At 38.5% G+C, this 20,472-nt stretch overlaps 1 protein-coding gene across 3 annotated transcripts; it reads left to right on the forward strand.

Annotated features, from left to right (window-relative positions):
* The first annotated feature begins 1,886 nt into the window (after positions 1-1,886).
* Positions 1,887-20,408, forward strand: LOC133715070 (uncharacterized). 3 transcript variants are annotated; one of them, XM_062141382.1, is made up of 51 exons: positions 1,887-2,187; positions 3,287-3,584; positions 3,719-3,950; positions 4,064-4,403; positions 4,492-4,605; positions 4,694-4,822; positions 4,945-5,136; positions 5,222-5,416; positions 5,572-5,709; positions 5,842-5,964; positions 6,049-6,299; positions 6,802-6,905; positions 7,558-7,652; positions 7,730-7,969; positions 8,451-8,639; positions 8,736-8,820; positions 8,905-8,972; positions 9,770-9,912; positions 10,028-10,136; positions 10,217-10,363; positions 10,497-10,544; positions 10,627-10,755; positions 10,856-11,089; positions 11,188-11,301; positions 11,393-11,481; positions 11,561-11,666; positions 12,799-12,894; positions 13,014-13,166; positions 13,765-13,944; positions 14,037-14,257; positions 14,337-14,472; positions 14,554-14,676; positions 15,079-15,123; positions 15,246-15,323; positions 15,512-15,628; positions 15,902-16,028; positions 16,111-16,211; positions 16,362-16,499; positions 16,587-16,670; positions 16,805-16,951; positions 17,043-17,174; positions 17,266-17,304; positions 17,387-17,533; positions 17,625-17,686; positions 18,034-18,187; positions 18,280-18,471; positions 18,861-18,965; positions 19,117-19,251; positions 19,481-19,711; positions 19,845-19,949; positions 20,076-20,408. In XM_062141382.1, the coding sequence occupies exons 1-51, from the start codon at positions 2,089-2,091 to the stop codon at positions 20,220-20,222; spliced, it is 7,206 nt and encodes a 2,401-aa protein (XP_061997366.1). In that variant the 5' UTR covers positions 1,887-2,088; the 3' UTR covers positions 20,223-20,408. The 3 variants fall into 3 exon arrangements, with proteins under 3 accessions (XP_061997366.1, XP_061997367.1, XP_061997368.1); XM_062141383.1 differs by having other exon boundaries at positions 19,848-19,949; XM_062141384.1 differs by having other exon boundaries at positions 11,239-11,301.
* The last annotated feature ends 64 nt before the right edge of the window (positions 20,409-20,472 follow it).

Genomic DNA, 20,472 nt, shown 5'->3' on the forward strand with positions numbered 1-20,472 from the left:
GTCTCTGCTACATATAATTGAATTTCTGTTTTTATTTTTTATTTTGTTAATTGACTTTACTATCCCTATTGTAGTATTGCTTATTTCTGATTCAAAGTATCTTAATATATAAGAGGCAAATTGGTAAAAAAAAAATCAATTATGGAGATTGGAGAGCAAGCTCTCTTCTCTTTTTTTTTTTTTTTTTTTTTTTTTGGAAGGGAATGTGGATTTCATTGACGCATGCCAAGATGGCCATTACATATCCTTCTGCTGCCTTCAACTAGACAGATCAAGAAGTTGTAGCAAAACTACTGTGATACATAGAAATAGACCACCTATATTCGAACTAACCGCTCACTTAAAGTGAGCCTATAAACTATGGATAATGGAGACATAGAATATAGGCCCTACCACATAGGGTTGTTAGGTTCCTAATACAAGGGAACATAGTGTAATTAGACAAAAATGCTAAAAACATAGAGTTGGGCCAAGGGCCTAAACCCTAGCCCACTTGAGAGACCAGGGTCAAGCCCCAGCCCATAAACTCAAAGCCCAAATAGGATGCCATCAGCAAAGGTCCACCCAAGGCCCAATAGCCTGGTCCGGTCCAGTCCACCTGCCAGCCAAACTCCATCCCTGTCGCACAGACCAGCCAGCCAAGCTCCGTCCGCCGTATGCCGCCACGACCAGCACTGCTCCGATCTGCGCCCCACGATCCACCTCCGGCGACCCAATACCCCACAGAACACGCCACAACGACCTGCACCGCTCGATCCAAACCGCCATAAGCATACCGTCGACAACCCAAATCCGCACAAGCCATGTCGCGTCGAGCCACGTCGCCTTAGAGAAACCCAACCCCGAGCCACCGCCAAACAGCCAGATCAAAGACGCCGCCATCAGGGCTTCGATCGCCAGATCTGCTAGCACAACCGCCATCTCTGCCTCCATCCCAGCCAGACCATCCACAAACCCCGAGCAAACCCCCATCAGATGCCATCCCATGAGCCATAGGCCATTCAATACCCGTCCGGCAGCCAACCTCGTGACGACGGCGAGGCCAAAGGCCAGCCGGTGCGCCCAAGCGCCGCCGGACGAGGATGATTGCCAGAACAAAAGCCGGCCTTTAGGGACTTTACCGGATATTGAAGAAGAAGAAACTTATTTTATATATTGGCAGCTCCATCAAATCATGAGAATTGCTGTGTATTTGAGCAAGCTCTCTTCTCTTAATAATAGTATAGATAGATATTGCTAAAATTAAAAGAAAAAAAACTTTATTATTTTAAAGATTAACCTCGAGGTCGGTATATTATCAGAAATTATTGGACCCACAATTGAAAATGATCACTCCATTCGATTCACATTTGTTCCATAATTAAAAACAATAAAAACTCGAACTGACATCATTAGACTCTAAAAAGTATATTATTTATCTAAAATGAAATTCAATTTCTGTAGTGACTATAAACGTATGTTTGTACTATGGTGAAGATTGACTCAGCATAAGTGAATTTTCAATGTTAATTTTTTCTACTTATAAACCGCATTCATCGATGAAAAGGTTGCAATTCGAACCATACCAAGCCGAGCTTATTTGATCCATCTTCTTTAGCAGTTTGACGAGTTAAATACACACTAATTTCTTAACCATTAAATCAAATGCCAGTTCCAACAGTTTCACTCTCTTTTCATTTTTAGTTTTCTAAACTCATAGAGGCACCATTATGAAAAAAAAGAAAAAAGAAAAAAAAAGAATCACAGACGTCCATAGAAGGTAAACCTCACTCGAGACAACCTACAACCCGCAGGGTGAGGGAGTAAAATTGCGAAAGAAGGATTCTCGTGTGGAGCCCACTGGGCTCACTACTATATTACGCACGCTCCGAATTCAGATCAGACCTCCCCATCAACCCGAAGTCTCTCTCTCTCTCTCTCTCACCATTGCGCTTGTCGACGATTCTCGAAAATCCCAGAAATACCCTTCCGTTCTCTCCAAAATTTCGCTCCCCCCCTCGCACCCGTAACCTCTGCTCTCTCCCCAATCTCGCTCGCTCTCTCAGCAAACCCTATCTCCCTCTGCCGAGCCTCTTCGTCGTCTCCGCGATGCTCAAGTTTTCGCAGACCACTGCGAACCAGATTCGGTTCCTCCTGCAAAGCCTCAACGACGCCAACTCGGACTCTGTTCACCGAGAGCTTACTCAGGTAGTACCTCTCTCCTTCTCGCTTTGTCTTCAATTCCGGCTCTGTTTGCTTCCGATTCTCATTTCGGAGCCCTAGAATTCTCTGTTTTGGTTTCGGAGTGTTCGGAATTTGGACGCAGCTTCAATTTTGTTCGGTTTCGTTTTTTGGACTTTTAGTGAGAGTATTAGAACTCAAAACGGGGGTTTTGTTTGTCGTTTTGGCTTACTCGGTGAGCTCTGTGCTATTTTCTCAAGGCGGTGGTGTGGCCGTTTGGGTGTGATTGAATGCTTTGTTCAAGTTTAGCTTCATGGTTTAGGTGTGAAGTAACAGGTGCTGAAATTGAAAGACTTTTTGAAAAATTAGAGGAAAAATGGTGAATGTACTAAGAGTTGTGTAGAGTTTGGTTTACTGCAGCTGAGTCGGTAGGCAATGATTCCGCTGGGTTGTGGTAAACTGATACACTACGGTGGTTAGGCCGGCGGTTCCTTACTGGAATAAGTATTGTAGAACTTCTAGGGCGAAATCATGTTTAGTCAGTAGGGTGGGTGGCGGGGCAGTGAGAGATGAATTAAGAGAAGGTTGAATTAAGGGTTGTGTGCCAAAATCGTATGCTATGTAGTGTTTTTATTTTATATTTTATTTGTTGTTGTAAAGTATTATGGGGCTTGCAGATGAAATATTATGATAGTCATGCTGCTCCCTTTGTATTGTCTGATTTCTGATTGGGCTCACTGTTTTGCTTTTTACCCAACAGCTCTAGAAACTTTAGAGCTTCTGTAGTCCATATATGAAATTTGAATATACACACACACACGCATATATTTTTGGCATAAGAAATTCATGTTTGCAGCTGAGTGAATGGTTGATAGTGCACGATACATTTAGTGTAGTCTGCAGTATATGTAACTCTTAAACGTGGGCAATTGAAGGTTTACTTCTTCTCAAGCTGAGGGTGGAGCTTAAAACTTCGAGTCAAATCCTTGTAATTGCAGATTATAAAATTACGATCTGTATTTAGGATAGAAAATAAATTATTTGATACAAGAACGCTGGAGTAACCTTATCTAAATCTTGCATTTCACCTGAGCTCTTGCTGATGTAGTCTGCTGTTTCATGCCAGTTTATTGAATATGGAGTTGAGGGAAGCGTTTTGCTGCTCCAAACCTGTCTGGATCATCTGAATCATTACAGAACAGATACAAAGAATGTGGCACTGGAACGGGTTCTTGCCTCAATTTTCAAATATCTCATCGACCAACCAAATTTCAGTACTATGTTTTGTGAATCACTAAGAAATACAGAGGTCAATGAAGGAATTGTGGAGAATTTCTCGAGTGTATTGCAACTGTCTGTACCTGAGAAAATTGGCATTGGTCTTGCTTTGTCAGATTCAGAAAACCTAGACACCAGAATATGTGGTAAGCTTCGGTAATTAAATGGACTGTTGGATTGAAATATTGTTGGTTGATGATTTTATTTTTTGTACGTTTTATATTTATTTTTTCTTCTTCCATTGTATTGTGTATTTAATGTTTCTTTTGTTTGTTTCCAGGCAAAAACTTCTGTATGGCTCAGATTGAGAAATTGTGTGAAACTCCTGTTGACAGGATCTCTTCTGAGAAAATTCAGAATATTGTTATGTTCCTTCAGCGGTCTGAGGGTCTTTCCAAGCATGTAGATTCCTTTATGCAGATATTATCTTTACTGCAGCTGAAAGATGATGAAAACTCTTTTGTTTTAAGTCCATTGCTTTCAGATGAGCTTCGTGATGCCAATTTTTTGAGGTATTATTACTATTCAAGTCGGCTAATAGATGACAGTCCTTACACTTGCCTTTTCTATTCCTTTGTTATGATAAAATGCATCCTTTGCTCAATAGATTTTGCCTTTTCTGCAGTAACATGGACTTGTTCCGTGAAAGTGGAGAAAATGATTTTGACGCTATTTTAGCAGAAATGGAGAAGGAGATGAGTATGGGAGATATTATGAAGGAATTAGGTTATGGATGCACAGTTGATTCATCTCAGTGCAAAGAGATTTTATCCCTTTTCTTACCCCTCAATGAGATTACTATCTCCAAAATACTTGGCACGATTGCCTGCACCCATGCTGGTCTTGAGGATAATCAGAATACATTTTCAACCTTCCGGTTGGCTCTTGGTTATAGTACTTCATCTGATTTGCCTATGCTAAACACCTGGAACATTGATGTCCTTGTGGATACAATCAATCAACTTGTGAGTCCACTTCTAATCTTGTAGTTATTCATTTAGTTATGGTTCAGTGAAGGAAGTTCATCTTTTTATCCCTATGTTCTGAATACAGGCTCTAGACACCAACTGGATAAGTGTTATTGAAAATTTGGATCACGAGGGGTTCTACATTCCTAATCAGGAGGCATTCTCTTTTTTCATGTCTGTATATCAACATGTGTGTCAGGTATGTCTTGCACACTTGCAAGTTTAAGATTACTAATATGCAAAACATGATGTTTCGGACCGTAGTAACTGTCTCTTGATCTTTGCAGGAGCCATTCCCCCTACATGCCATCTGTGGGTCTGTTTGGAAGAATACCGAGGGACAGCTATCTTTTCTCAAACATGCTGTTTCATCACCACCTGAAGTATTTAATTTTGCACACTCTGTTAGGCAGCTGGTAAGATCCTGTATTCATCCAGCTTATCTGTATCCTCTTATGTTTTAAACTTTGCTCATTCTGTTATCCAGCTTATGTTCTATATAACTTTGACTGTTCTGAATTACCTATCATCTTTTCAGCCCTATACGGATACGGCGAATGGCCACAAGCTACAACTTGGACATGCAAATCATGCATGGTTGTGTCTAGACCTTTTGGATGTACTTTGTCACCTAGCAGAGAGGGGTCATGCTCTTTCTGTTCGATCGATACTTGAGTATCCTCTTCAACACTGTCCTGAAGTCCTGCTTCTTGGGATGGCACACATTAATGTACATATTGAAAATTATTTGAGCGTTAATTCTAACCCTTTGTTTTCTCCCAGTACAATTAATAAATCTATTTTTGTGTTTTCAGACTCCATACAACCTGCTGCAATATGAAGTGTCTTTCATTGTTTTCCCCATGATAGTAAAAAATGTCATGGGTAATGGCATGATTGTTCACCTCTGGCATACTAACCCCTCTTTGGTGCTGCGGGGATTTGTGGATGCCTACAATAGCGATCCAGACAGCATGACTAGAATATTGGATATCTGTCAAGAGCTTAAGGTGAGTTTGGAGTGAACCTGTGAATTGTCTCCTAACCAGTTGTCTGTTGCAATTGTCTCTGTATAATCTGAAAACGACTGCCTTATTTCTGTCCGAACTTTGGTGGAATGGCTATTTTATTTCTTACTTCTGAGGTAATTATTTTTTATTTGTAGATTTTGTCGTCCGTCATGGAGATGATTCCTTCTCCCTTTAGTATCAGACTGGCGGCCCTTGCTTTCAGAAAAGAGCTTGTAGAACTCGAGAAGTGGTTGAGTAGTAATTTGAATACATATAAAGATACTTTCTTTGAGGTAATGTACTCTTGGCTGCCATTCCCTGCTGTATAGTTGGGCCACAATAATTGCAGTATGCTGAATAATTGTATTTTTTTATACGTTTTTTAAATGTATTAACCACCTTATAAACCTAATGTAACTTTTCAGGAGTGCCTCAAGTTCCTGAAGGAGATTCAAGCTGGAGGGACCCAAGATTTCTCAACCAGACCTTTCCAACATTCTGGTGCTGTCTCAACTCTCTATGGGGACACTACTGCTACATTCTCGAAGGTTCTACAACCTAGCTTGCAGCTTTATTTTCTATAATGTGGGAGTTCTATTCTGCAGAATTTCATCATGTGTGTGTGATTGTAGGTTCTTAAAGCTCATGTCGCCCAGATTACTTCTAGCCACCTTACTGAGGAGATGGAAAAACTCTCTCTATCAATTATGGATTCTAATCCAAGGCTGCAGAATGGTGGGCCTACAGAGTCATCGACAGATGGATATGCAGATGACATTGAAGCTGAAGCCAACTCTTACTTCCATCAAATGTTTTCTGGTCAGTTGACGATTGAATCAATGGTCCAAATGCTTGCCCGTTTCAAAGAATCTTCTGTCCAAAGGTATGTATATTAAAGCTTTTGCATCTGGTTACTTCAAATGGTTTTGAAAGCCTTACCATTATTTTAGATTTTTCTCTTCTGTTGAAGAAGGTTGTAGATTTTCTGATAGTACATTAGAATAGTTGAAGTACACAGGATATTATTTGTCTTGTAGTCAAAGTTGATATTGATTTTTTTTTTCGAGAGTAATAATGTACATCTAAGCTTGTACATTTGTAATGAATTATCCATTTCTTTGCTCCAGCCTCCACCGGGAGGAGCCAAGCTGGTTTTGACAATTTCATTGTCTTACGTGCCATATGCACAACATTGGTATAGAAAATGTACTTTTAAAGTCAAACTTTTCATATGATTTAGAAACTTAGAGAGACAGCTTTTGGAATTTGTTGGTTTAGTGTGCGTAGTAACATGGAGGTTTTTACTGATTTGTGCTGAATACTCTTATTTTCACTTTCTAGCATGTTTTTAATTGACAATTTATTTTTCTTGCATCAAATGGCAGGGAACAATCCATTTTTGAGTGCATGATTGCTAATCTGTTTGAAGAGTACAGATTCTTTCCGAAATATCCTGAAAGACAGCTCAAAATTGCTGCAATTTTATTTGGTGAGTTTTGTTATAAAATTTGCTATCAATGACTCTGAGTCCAAATACATGTTTAACCTTTTTCTCTGGAACTAGAAGTTTAGGTTATGTATTGTAATGTAAAATGGATATCCATCATCACTGATCGTGGTTGATGCTTCAGTTTTGGATAGATCACATGTTTTTTGGGCGCATGTGTGATTATATGGGTCAATGGGTGTCCATCTATTGATTATATATGGGTCAGGATCTCTGGCACAATATTCAATACACAAGTTAAACTTTGGAAATAAAAACTTTAATTGGTGAGCGGTGAGGAGCAAGTGTTGACATGGCTACTATTTTGTCTTGAATAAAAAAAATAACGAAAACAATAGTTCTCTTTTCTGTCCCTTTTCGGCCCATCTCTTCTTAATCCTCACTGTTGAAATATTGTTTTCAACGGTTTTAAACTTGTGTTGAAAGCTTAGAATATTTCCTGACCCTTGTGAAAATCCAAGCTTTTAGAACTTTTATAAATTTGCAGCGACAGAATTAAAATGTAATTAAAATGTGGTTCAGTTGACTGTAATTTACTCTCAGACTTTTGTGAGAATCACTGTGAGATGCTATTCTGAATTGATATTACTAAGTCAGTTTTTCTGCATGTAATGTTTTCACAATCATATTTCAGGGTCTGTCATCAAGCAGCAGCTTGTAACTCATCTGACTCTAGGGATTGCTCTGCGTGGTGTTTTAGATGCATTGCGCAAACCTGCGGATTCAAAAGTTTGTATTATCTCTTTTTAACTTCTCTCATTACATTTTCATATCATTACATTGCTAAATAGTCTCTTGACTTGCAGATGTTTGTGTTTGGAACAAAGGCTCTGGAGCAGTTTGTGGAGCGTCTGATTGAATGGCCACAGTACTGCAATCACATTCTTCAGATATCCCATTTGCGTAATACTCATTCAGAGCTGGTGGTATTCATTGAACAGGCTCTTGCCAGGATTTCATCCGGTCATTCAGATTCAGATGGAAGTAACCATGCTTCTGCCGTTCATCATCACGGTCCCAGTCAAGTTACCTCAGGAAATGTGGAGGTAAGTGTGGTCAGATTTGTGACTTGTGTCACTAATTCAATTTTGTTACCAATTAGTATGAGAAAGGATGATTACAGAGGTCTTATAAGCTTTTTCTTTCATGACAAACATATAATTTCTTTCTTCTCTGGTAAAAGAGTAATGATAAACCTCGAGGTTCTCCTTTGTTAACCCTTCTGAGGCCCAATGGTCTTTTTGTCAACACCTTCTGTAATGTTTCTATCATTTGCACATGCTTTTCAAATTTTATTTTCTCACGAATTTTCATAATGTCTACCTTTTCCTTTAAAGTGCAAGTCTATACTGTCTAACGCAGTCTGTTAGGATGACATTTCTTTTGGTTTGTTTTTAAGATCACAATTTTAATCTCTTTATATGAGTTTTTAAATAAATGCTGGACCTTCGAACTTATCCATGTCAGTTATATCTATCGCTCTGAGCTATTTCGCCTTCTTACTTATATGCTGACTCACTGTTTCAGTTAAATGGATCAAGCATCTTACAAACTGGGCAGACACTATCTTCTCCGCTCCAGCTCCATCAGAGACATGAAAGCTCTTTTGATGACCGTCACAAGTCCTCAACTCCATCTAATGAGGTAAAGCCACTTTTATCTTCTGCGACGCAACCTGCTGTTGTTCCTGTTAGTGATGCTCCGAGTATTCAGAAGGTATGCCTGTTTACCTTTTTCTCTTCCACGGGATTATATGCTACGATTGAGCTCCTATATCATCACATTTCTTTCTTCCTTTTTGTATAATTGCAGTTACAAAATGCAGTTAGTGCTCCATCAATGTTGTCTTCTGCTTCCCCTGGTTTTGTTCGTCCGTCACGAGGAGCTACCTCTACTAGTAATTTTCAGTTTCTTTACCTCGTCTTCTAAGTAATCATCATACTTGTGATGTTAGTTAAAAAACCTTTGCAATACAATACAGGGTTTGGCTCTGCTTTGAGCATTGAAACATTGGTTGCAGCAGCTGAGAAAAGAGATGCTCCCGTTGAGGTACCCAGTTAGCCTTATATATCATGCATGATGATGTGCAGTAGTATGTGTTGAGTTTTGTCTCACCGTCACATGCATTTTCTAAAAACTTGTGTAACACTACCTGACCGTATTGCCATTTAGTCTTAGCTGCTAACCAACGTTGTTATTATGGATATATTTAATACATCCTTATTAAGTGAGGTGATATCTTTGGATAACTATAGTTCGCCAGAAGTATGCATGAGATAGAGATTGTTTATGAGGGCCTAGAAAATCATGGTATTTTGTGTTCCAGCGGCAAATTTTCTATGTTAGTCTTGGTGTGGACTGATTGCCAATATATCTGATTTCCGGGTTTCAATGGTATTTTTTTCAGTCAGTAGTTCTTGGCCTCCTTTCCACATAACTTCATGACACCCTTGACGAGTATTTGATTTCTGGGTCCAATATATACATCTACTATTAGTTCTTTGCTTTTGTACCCTTCACTGGCGTTTAACAAAGTGGTGATTCTGGTGGTATTTCTCTAGTTACGTGCTTTTCCTATCTTTACTTTGATTGAAAGAGCTTACGAGATGATTATTTTGTCCAGTGAGCATTATAGACCAACAGTGTGTTCTTAAGAAACAGAACCAGAGTTTTATTTTTATTTTTTATTATTTATTTATTTATTTAGTCTTTGCGTTGCATGTTTTGGAGGAATACTTAATTGTCTGTGGTTGATGTTATTTAGGAAATTTGTAGTTTTAGAGCAGATACTTATCTTGTTGATATTAGTGTTCTACTAAATATGTGTGTCTTTTTTTTTTCTACAGGCTCCAGCAGAGATTCAGGACAAAGTATTATTTATAGTTAATAATATATCACTTGCTAATATTGAAGTTAAGTCGAAGGAGTTTTCTGAAATACTGAAAGAGCAATACTATCCCTGGTTTGCGCAGTATATGGTTATGAAAAGGTGGGTACTTCACATAAAATACTAACTCATAAATTTTATTTATCAATGCTGGTTGCTCCACTATGTGATTATTGTCCTGACTCCTAACATGTGTAACATACCTAACTCTTGGCAGGGCAAGCATTGAGCCCAATTTTCATGACTTGTACCTGAAATTTCTGGACAAACTTAATTCGAAGGCTTTGAATAAAGAGATTGTTCAAGCCACGTATGAGAACTGCAAGGTCTGCCATGTATTTCATATTTGTGCACTTGGAGATAATTGTGCGACAGCATTGTCTAACGCCTGTGAATATCCTCTCAGGTTCTTCTAGGGTCTGAGCTTATAAAATCAAGCTCAGAGGAGCGTTCATTGCTAAAAAATTTAGGTAGCTGGCTTGGGAAGCTTACTATTGGAAGGAATCAAGTCTTAAGGGCTCGTGAAATTGATCCCAAATCTTTGATCATAGAGGTGTTAGTTTAAACATTGTTGTTTTGTTTTGATTTTGCTATGCTCCTAGAGAATTTTTTATAAGTATTGTTGTTATGCTACTTATTAACTGATTACTATTTGGTTGATACTAATTTTCCTCCCTCCCTAATAGGCATATGAGAAAGGGTTGATGATTGCTGTCATACCTTTTACTTCAAAGGTATAGTATGGTGCTATTATTAAGCTTCATCTTTCTGTAAGCGTAGGTGTGTGGACAGCTTATTTTCTTTTACTGGTTGCAGATTTTGGAACCATGTCAGAATAGCCTCGCGTATCAACCACCGAATCCCTGGACAATGGGTATTCTTGGATTACTTGCTGAGATCTATTCCATGCCAAACTTGAAGATGAACCTCAAGTTTGATATAGAGGTATTCTTACACATGTCTCTTAAGTTCTCTATTGGAGCTTGCCTGCCTTAATATCATTAGTCCAGTTACTTCATTATGAGGCTGTTATTTGGATTTTCAGGTTCTATTCAAGAATCTAGGAGTGGATTTGAAGGAGATAACACCAACTTCTCTTCTCAAGGATCGCAACAGAGAACTTGAAGGGAATCCAGATTTCTCCAACAAAGATGTTGGAGCATCTCAACCACAGATTGCTGAAGTAAAATCTGGAATTATTTCTCCACTAAACCAAGTTGAGCTACCACTTGACGTTGCTCCATCTAATTCTGGGAGCCATACACATCTGTTATCTCAGGTTTGCTTTCAACTTTTGCTTGAGATCTTCTTGCTGGATAGCTGTTGTACATTTTCATTCCATATTGGGTATGCATTGATTTTTTATATATTCTTTAGTATGCTACCTTGATGGAGGATGACAAGCTTGCTTTGGGGTTATCTGATCAGATCACCTCTGCTCAAGGACTGTTACAAGCTACTCCATCACAGTCCCCATTTTCTGTTAGTCAGGTGCAGATCCGTGTTTTTTTTAATCCCTTTTTTTTTAGTTAGTATGTTTCTCCCCATCCTCACTTCTTGGCTGGCTGTTTTGTCTTTGCAGCATCCCACAGCAATACCTAACATTGGAACCCATGTAATTATCAACCAGAAGCTCAGTGCCTTGGGGGGGCTGCACGTGCATTTCCAAAGGTGCTATGAAAGTCCTTTCCTATCAAGTACATTTGCAAGTTCTTTGGCAGAATTGCTAATTGTTATTCATATATTGCAGAGTGGTTCCAATTGCTATGGATAGAGCTATCAAAGAAATTGTCTCTGGTATTGTTCAGCGCAGTGTTTCTATAGCTACCCAGACAACTAAGGAGCTTGTTTTAAAGGTTAGTTTACTCAACTTGTTGTCAATTTCCTCTACCTGTGACCCATCTTAAGAATGATTTTGCTACCTCGGCTTTTAGGTTATGTAGCATGCCAAGTCTTGTCATTATTGTGCAATGTCTTACTATATGTTTCTCTCATCATTCATGCTCTTTGGTGACTCTAACTTGTCTTCTTGTCCTCGATTGTTGCTACTCTAGCTTCTATGTTCCTTCGTCATCTAGTCAGTGTCAGTTCTTGTTTTGCCACATATTTCTATTGATATTACCATGTCACAGTAGCAGTTTTATTTTTTCTTATGCTGATTCTTTAGACCCAAGTGTAGTGTTCTATCAAGTATGATTTGCCCCGTTCTGCTAGATTTCTTCTACTCTAGAATGTCAGTGTTTAGAAGCATATTTGTACTTTTGTCTTTGCATCGAGTCCCACCAGTATATCCTTGTGCATTGCCATTGTTGTATTGAATTTGCATTGTCGTTAGTAATTCAAGAGTGTTTGTACTGAATAGTTCACTTGGTACTATGCTGAAACCATCTTCTTATATCGTACTGTTTGCTTTTGTAAATGTGGTTGGGGTCACTGCAATGTGGAGCTTTTAATTGTGTTGCTAACACACTAATTCAATCTGGATCGTCTGGATCATGTACATATGTGCTTGGATAGGAAGTATTGGAATTATATTTCCTAAGAATGGAAGTTAAGGTTAAAGTGCAACTATTGGTTTTTTAGTGTAATAATGCATTTAGTTAGATCTGGTGAAGTTAATTCAATCTGGATCGTCTGGATCATATACATCTGGTGAAGTCTAGTTGTAATTATCAACTCATCGCATTTAGTTAGATGGATTCAGAGAGAGAGTAAAACTTCATAAAATCAACCACTCTAGGAAAGCCTCCCTTAGCTTGCTCTTTTTGTTGTTAGAGTGAGGCCCAAGCCAGATTTTGCATTTAAAGATTGTTTCATTGGTATGTAAAGAACTCTTCTATCTAGTGACTTGTGTAGCATCACTCTTAATATATTTAGTAACTTATGTAGCATCTCTCCTTATGCTTTTGTTCGTGGGGATTATTTAATGGAAATCAGATGTGACAAGAATATTTAATTTATCCAACATCTCCATATTTGTGTTTGCAGGACTATGCCATGGAATCAGATGACACAAGAATTTTTACTGCAGCGCACTTGATGGTTGCCAGTTTGGCAGGAAGTCTAGCACATGTCACATGCAAGGTATTTTTCTTTATTATAATTTTGTCCTATTTGATTGATTTTCTTACCATATACACATATTTGCAGTAATTGCGATGCTTTTTGGCATTCATCGAGTGGTTTGTGTTTTCTGCATGCAGGAACCCTTGCGCAGTTCAATATTAAGTCAGCTAAGAAATTCTCTTCAGGGATTAAACATCGCAAGTGAACTTCTAGAACAAGCTGTTCAACTTGTAACCAATGATAATCTGGATCTTGGCTGTGCGGTCATTGAGCAGGCTGCTACAGATAAGGTTTGCTTTGATGAAGAAATGCTTTTACTTGTATATTAAGTTTGTATGTACATTAAAAAGGGGGGAGTGACTCCCCCCTTCCTCCCTCCCTCCCTCCCTCTTAACAACCAAACCTGCTTCAATTTATTTATTCAAATTTATATCTTTTTTAAATTTTAGCCCTGGTGTTTTTGTTTTTCTATCTACTGAATTCAAGTTGCTTTTTTTCTTCTTGTTTTTTATTTTTTCTTCCCTCAAGCAATGGCACCTGTATAATCATGATAGTTCCATGAATGTGGATAATTTCTGTTGTTTTTTGAACTCATTTATATTGCTTGAACCATACAATAGAGAGAGACTTTGGGCAAGGAAGATCCCGCCCCCCGCGTGCGGGCCGGGGGGGGGGGGTTGGTTTGGTTAATTTACATCCAGTTTTCATAATTGTTCAACAGTTCAATTGATCTCAGTTGTTAAATTTCATACGAAAATTTTTTCTTGTGAATTCTTGGAGCCTTGAAAATTAAATCAGGTCTAATTTTAGTAGATTAAATGATTCTTGTGTTTAGATGACATCTCTCTTCAATTATTTTGTCGTTTAATGGTGTTTTATTGGTTTCAGGCGGTAGCAACAATTGACGGGGAAATAGGTCCGCAGCTTTCGGTAAGAAGAAAGAGAGAAGGTGTTGGTGCAACCTATTTTGATGCAAACATGTATCCACAAGGTTCTATGGGTGTTGTGCCAGAAGCTCTCCGCCCTAAACCTGGTCATTTGTCCCTTTCTCAGCAACGAGTTTATGAGGTAAGATGCTACCTTTTACTTGGGAGATCTTCTCCTTAGAAGAATGCCTTGTGGTTCTTCTTTTCTTCTTACACACCGTCTAAATGATGTAGGATTTTGTTCGGCTTCCCTGGCAAAACCAATCTATTCAAAGTTCGCACGTTCTGCCAGTTGCTACCACAGCTTCATCTGGTAGTGCTGGTCTCACTAGCACGTATGGTTCAACATCCGGACAACTTAACACGGGCTACTCACCAGGACCTGGAAGCAAATTTGAAGCTGTTTCTCGTCCATTGGATGAAGCGATGGAATCCAATTCTGCCCTGCATCTTAGGTTGGTGTTCATAGTTCTATACTGCATGATGAAGTATTAATTGCTGAAATGTTTGACATTACAGTATTATGTGTAACAGTGCTTCATCTATTCATGTTGGGGCGGCTGATGGTGTTTCCCAGCATAGTTCTGAAAATGATTCTGTTGTTGGCTCATTTCCTTCTGCTGCTTCTGCCCCTGAGCTGCACTCTGTAGAGTCATCTGATGCTGTAAAGGTTGACGAAACTTCTTTCATGATTGTAGGTTGGTTAAGTTTCATGTTTTCTCTGTTGCCCAAAATTTTATTTTGTTTCCAGGAATCTGGAGTGTCCTCACAGCCACCACCTTCACCTGCTGTAACTGAACGTCTTGGAAGTCTCTCAGAACCTTCCCTCACCACAGGGGCTGCATTGGAAAAATACCAGATTGTTGCACTGAAGGTCAACCTTTTTAGCTTTTACTTATCTGATGTTTGTCTAGTCCTATTTGTATTGGGGATGGGTTCTTGGTCTATTTATAAAGGTTCCAGAAGTGCTGTGTTTGGTCCCTGTCTGGCATATCATTCATTTTCATGTAAATAACATTACCCAAATTGGGTTGGCACTCTTTATCCTCTTCTATTTTGAGACGGGGGATCGGAGAAGGGGACAAAGGCATTGCACAGCCAAACACTTCAGTAAATGTGGATTTGAATTTGCATAATGACACACAGCAACCATCAATACATTATATGGGAGTTGCAAAGGATACTCAGTTCACGCATAAATATTTCCATTTTGCCTTTTTATTTTAGTATGTAATGATGCAATCTTAGCCTGACCCATGTTCTGTAATGGTTTCAGTTGGATGCTCTGGTGACTAACGATGCTAGAGAATCAGAAATCCAGGTACTGTATTTCTTTGTTCCCATATATAGGCTCCCATTTACTTGGAGAGTTCTCCATTTTGTACTCACACTTACATTTATACATTCGTATCTACATGTCCACTAACATAAATGTCAATCTAGGGAGTCATTGGTGAAGTGCCTGATATTATACTCAGATGTGTTAGTCGAGATGAGGCCGCCTTGGCTGTGGCTCAAAAGGTCAGTGCTACTCTTTCGAAGAAGCTCTTTTTTTTTTTCATGTGTTCGTCTGTAAAGATAATTGTGAGTTAGCTTGATTGTTTATGGAGTTTCTCTGTTGTGTTTTGAGCAACTGACTGTTGTGTTTTGAGCAACTGCTTTAAATAATGTCCATTGATTATAAATTTGCTTTACTAATCTTCATACAGGTTTTCAAGGGTTTGTACGAGAATGCAACAAACCAGATTCATGTTGGCGCACATCTAGCAATGCTGACTGCGATTCGTGATGTTTGCAAGCTTGTCTTTACGCAGCTCACTAGTTGGGTATGCACTATTACACTGGCAGATATTGTTTACGCAGTCCAGCCCTCCCCTTTGAATCATGTTCTTTTTTTCTTGTTTCTTTTTCTCTAGAAGGTTTAAATGTTGATTTTGGTCACTCGACTTTTCAATGACCTAAACGTTTAGTCTTAGTTGGTAAATGCTATTTCATAGTTCTATGATCATGTCACCTTAGTCACAATTAGAAACTGATATTGCTATATTTTCCCAATACTTGCCTTCGCTTGTAATACATTTATTTACAATTTCTTTCAGGTGATTTATTCTGATGAGGAGCGGAAGTTTAATAAAGAAATTACTGTTGGCCTTATACGCAGTGAACTGCTAAACCTTGCAGAGTACAATGTTCACTTGGCAAAACTTATTGATGGTGGCAGGAATAGTAAGTAGAATGAATATAATATTTACATGGCAAGTACATGAAGATGTTCCAACTTACTGATTCCTTGTATTAAAATCCACAGAGCCAGCAACAGAGTTCGCCACTTCCTTGCTCCAAACTTTGGTGATTGAAGAATCTAAAGTCATCTCAGAACTTCAGAGTCTTGTTGATGCAATGGGAAAGGTCTGTGTATAAAAGAACATCTTTTTATGTTATCTGTTAGTAGAGTTTTTTCACAAATCTTGTTGATGCATTGGGAAAGGTTTGTGTATAAAAGAACATCTGTTTCTGGTCATCTGTTAGTCGAGTTTGTTGACAAATTCTGAAACACAGGCTGCTGCAAAGCCTGGATCTCCCGAGTCACTGCAGCAGGTGGTTGAAATTGTCAAGAATCCTGCTGCTAATGGAGCTGCTCCATCTGGTGTTAATGTTGGGAAGGATGACAAGGCCAGACAATCGAGAGAGAAAAAGGCTAGTGTCTTTAGTATTTTGGCCTATTTTAGGTGTCTTTTCTGCCTCAAATGATGTTAATTTTATTTTTTTTCTATGATGATGCAGGCTTCTGTTCACTCCCCAGTAAGCAGGGAAGAGTTCAGTATTGTGGAGTCTGCGGAACCAGATCCTCCTGGTTTTCGCGAGCAGGTACCATGAGACATTCTCGCGGTTCCTTTTTCTTTAACAAATTAAGAAAAATGGAGATCCGTCAACATGTTTAATATAAGTGCACTGTACATCTTTTTTGCCTTTGCTTTTTTGCTTATATGAATAATTTGTAGGTGTCTATGCTGTTTGCTGAGTGGTACCGGCTTTGTGAACTTCCTGGTGCAAACGAAAATAGTTGTGGCCATTTAATCATACAGTTGCACTCAAGTGGCATGCTGAAGGGGGATGATCTTACGGACCGATTTTTCCGACTACTCACGGTGAGTTTTCAATTTTATTATGATGTACTTCTGGATTATATTAAGAATTAAAAAAACTTAATAGGGTTGCCTTTTCTTTCTTCATTTTCAGGAGCTTACTGTTGCACATTGTCTATCTTCTGAGGTGATTAATTCAGGCACACTGCAAACTCCTCAACAAGTGCAGAATCTATCCTTCCTTGCCATTGATATTTATGCTAAACTTGTATTTTTAATTCTCAAGGTAATTATTTCTTCATTTATATACATATGCATATACATACATACATACGTATTTGGGCCTAACTCCGTTGTGGAACGTACATTTATTTCAGATGGAGCAGGGGTCAAGTAAACTAATTCTCTTGTCCAAGGTGAGCACAGCGCCATTTTGGTTAGAATATTTTTACTGCTTATCCAGTAATGGTTTTGTATGACAATTTGGTATTTTGACAGATTTTGGCAGTTACAGTGAGATTCATTCAAAAGGATGCAGAGGAGAAGAAATCATCTTTCAATGCAAGACCGTATTTTAGATTGTTTGTTAACTGGTTGCTAGACCTTGGGTCTTTGGATCCTGTTATTGATGGTGCTAACTTTCAGGTCTAGATCTACTGGATTAGATAATCTTTTGCCTCTGGTTTGTCATTTTGGCCATGTCAATTCACTAGTGTCTCTGTTGTCTATGTTCCAGATATTGACAGCCTTCGCAAATGCATTTCATGCATTGCAACCCCTCAAAGTTCCTACATTCAGGTTAGCATCATTTTCTATTATGGCCATCTGTTTATGAACTTATGGGCTGTCATTATCCATGATTGGGTGGTGGGGTTCTAAGTTTTGGGGTTTATTTAGTTAATGATCAAATCAAGTTATCTGTTTTGGGGACTTATTTCATAGTTTGGGATCATGAACCTTGTATCTTCTCTTTCTATTCCATCTCTTTCTAATGCCTCTTTCTCCATTTCTGTTGTCTCTATTTATTGTGCATTGTTGGCGTTGGTGTTTGGGAAGATTTTAATTTAATACTGGTGTACCAACACTAGATCTGTTGATGTCTCGATGATTAAATTTTTGATATATTTCTCCTTTGGCAACATCAGCTTTGCATGGCTCGAGTTGGTGAGTCATAGGAGTTTCATGCCTAAAATGCTAGCTGGAAATGGTCAGAAGGGTTGGCCCTATATCCAACGTTTGCTGGTTGACTTATTTCAATTTATGGAGCCTTTTTTGAGGAATGCTGAACTAGGAGTTCCGGTATGCTTTTTATTCTGTTGGATTTCATTGTTTGCCGAAGTATACCTTAAATTGCTATCTCACATCATTTTTTGTCCTCTTTATCCATGTAGGTTCACTTCCTGTATAAAGGCACCCTTAGAGTGTTACTTGTGCTGCTCCATGATTTCCCCGAGTTCCTTTGTGATTATCACTTCACTTTCTGTGATGTTATTCCCCCGAGTTGCATTCAAATGCGAAATATCATCCTCAGTGCATTTCCCCGTAACATGAGGCTTCCTGACCCATCTACTCCGAACTTAAAGGTTGCTGATGATCCTTTGTATATATATTAATTAAGCAGATGGTGCTTATGGTTTCATTTTTAAAAACCCTGCAATTGCCCTTGGTTTGGTTGGTTAAAACTTTAAGAATAGAATATATATTATAATGGTATGAACTTCTGAGCGTTGTTTAACTGCTTTCAATACAGCTTTTCTCTCTCGCTCTCTCTCTTTTTTTGTTTTTTTTTTTGTTTTTTGCAGTTGAGGAAATAAAAGATGGTCCAAAAAATCTTAATGATTTTACAGAAATTTTCTTTTTGTATTTAATTGCCAATTACACAAACAGAATAGTTAACTTTATGCAATTTTTTTTTTTTTTTTTGTCATGAAACTGATCGGAATGGGGTCTGGTTTCTCCCTTATGTTTGCAGATTGATTTGCTTGCTGAAATCACTCAATCTCCACGTGTTCTTTCTGAGGTTGATGCAGCTCTGAAATTAAAGCAGATGAAGACCGATGTGGATGAGTATCTCAAGGTATGTAGACTGCTGTACATTATGGACAGATACTGCTTTCCTTTTGTGTTAATTAGGTTTAAGGTTCTTATTTGACTAGGCTTTCTAATTTACATTATGTGTTCCTAGTCTGCTCTTCTGATACAAGTTATATCATTTTTATACTTTGCAGACAAGGCAACAAGGTTCTTCATTTTTGACCGAATTGAAGCAAAAATTGCTCCTTTTACCAACCGAAGCTGCCTCAGCTGGTACTCGTTACAATGTACCCCTCATCAACTCCCTTGTACTCTATGTGGGGATGCAGGTACTGAGTTTTCATTTTAATATCCAACCATTCTTATAGTAGTTTGTTTAAAATCAAGATTCTAGTTTTTTAATAGTGAAGTATACAAATTCCTTTTTGAATCATTTGTCTTGTACCTAATTGCTATAATTTTTTTATTTGCATATTTTATAGCTAAACTTTTACCAGTGAACAATCATAATAATATTGTGGATGTTCCGATGCTTATTGTCGGGGTTTACATTTACAGGCTATCCAGCAACTTCAGGCTAGAACACCACACGCACAGGCAAATCAAACTGTTCCATTTGTATATTTGGTGGGTGCTGCTTTGGATATCTTCCAGACTCTGATAGTGGACCTAGATACTGAAGGACGCTACCTTTTCCTAAATGCAATTGCAAACCAACTGCGCTATCCGAACACCCATACGCATTACTTCTCCTTCATTGTTCTTTACTTGTTCGCGGAGTCAAACCAGGTGAGACAATTTCCTAAATTATTGCACTTCAAGATCTTTTGGTATCTAAAGTATTGTACTTGCCATGTTTTGATGACTCAAGTAGGTGATAATTTTACTGCATGTGTTAAACTGTCAATGTACTGTCTTTCAGCAGGAAATTATCCAGGAGCAAATCACAAGGGTATTGTTGGAACGTCTCATTGTTAATCGCCCTCATCCATGGGGTCTACTGATAACATTCATTGAGCTAATCAAGGTAAACACCCATCCCCCCCCCCCCTTCCCTCCCCCCAAAAAAAAAAAAAAAAAAACACGCGCGCACAAAAAAACTTAATACTTTCTGAATGATGCATACTTACCTAAGTATCTCTGTGACTGCTAGAATCCGAGGTACAACTTCTGGAACCGGGCTTTCATAAGGTGTGCACCAGAGATTGAAAAACTCTTTGAATCTGTATCGAGGTCTTGTGGCGCAAAGCCTGTGGATGAGAGTATGGTTTCAGGTTGGGTACCTGAGACCGCTCACTGATCCTTTGTGAATCCTATGGCAATTGTTTTGGTATTGGTATGCGTTTCCAAATGCAGCAGCAACGTACATTTTTATCTGGCTAGAACCCAGCTGTTGTATTTCTTGTTGTATATTTGACTTGTAGATGTTTCCATAATCAACTATAACTAAATGTAATGAAAATTATTCAGTCCTATATTGTACATATTTTGCTTTTGGCTGTTGATAACTTGATCTAACATCATTGATAAGTCTGGGAATACTACTATAT

Source organism: Rosa rugosa, chromosome 6 (assembly GCF_958449725.1).
Source record: "Rosa rugosa chromosome 6, drRosRugo1.1, whole genome shotgun sequence".
In the NCBI taxonomy this organism is placed as follows: domain Eukaryota; kingdom Viridiplantae; phylum Streptophyta; class Magnoliopsida; order Rosales; family Rosaceae; genus Rosa; species Rosa rugosa.

Excerpts from the sequence above, each read along its gene's own strand:
- LOC133715070 (XM_062141382.1), top strand. The coding sequence starts at position 2,089 with ATGCTCAAGTTTTCGCAGACCACTGCGAACCAGATTCGGTTCCTCCTG. Across the intron at positions 9,913-10,027 it reads CAGTATATGGTTATGAAAAG|GGCAAGCATTGAGCCCAATT; the intron begins GTGGGTACTTCA and ends AACTCTTGGCAG. Across the intron at positions 17,305-17,386 it reads AACTAATTCTCTTGTCCAAG|ATTTTGGCAGTTACAGTGAG; the intron begins GTGAGCACAGCG and ends GTATTTTGACAG.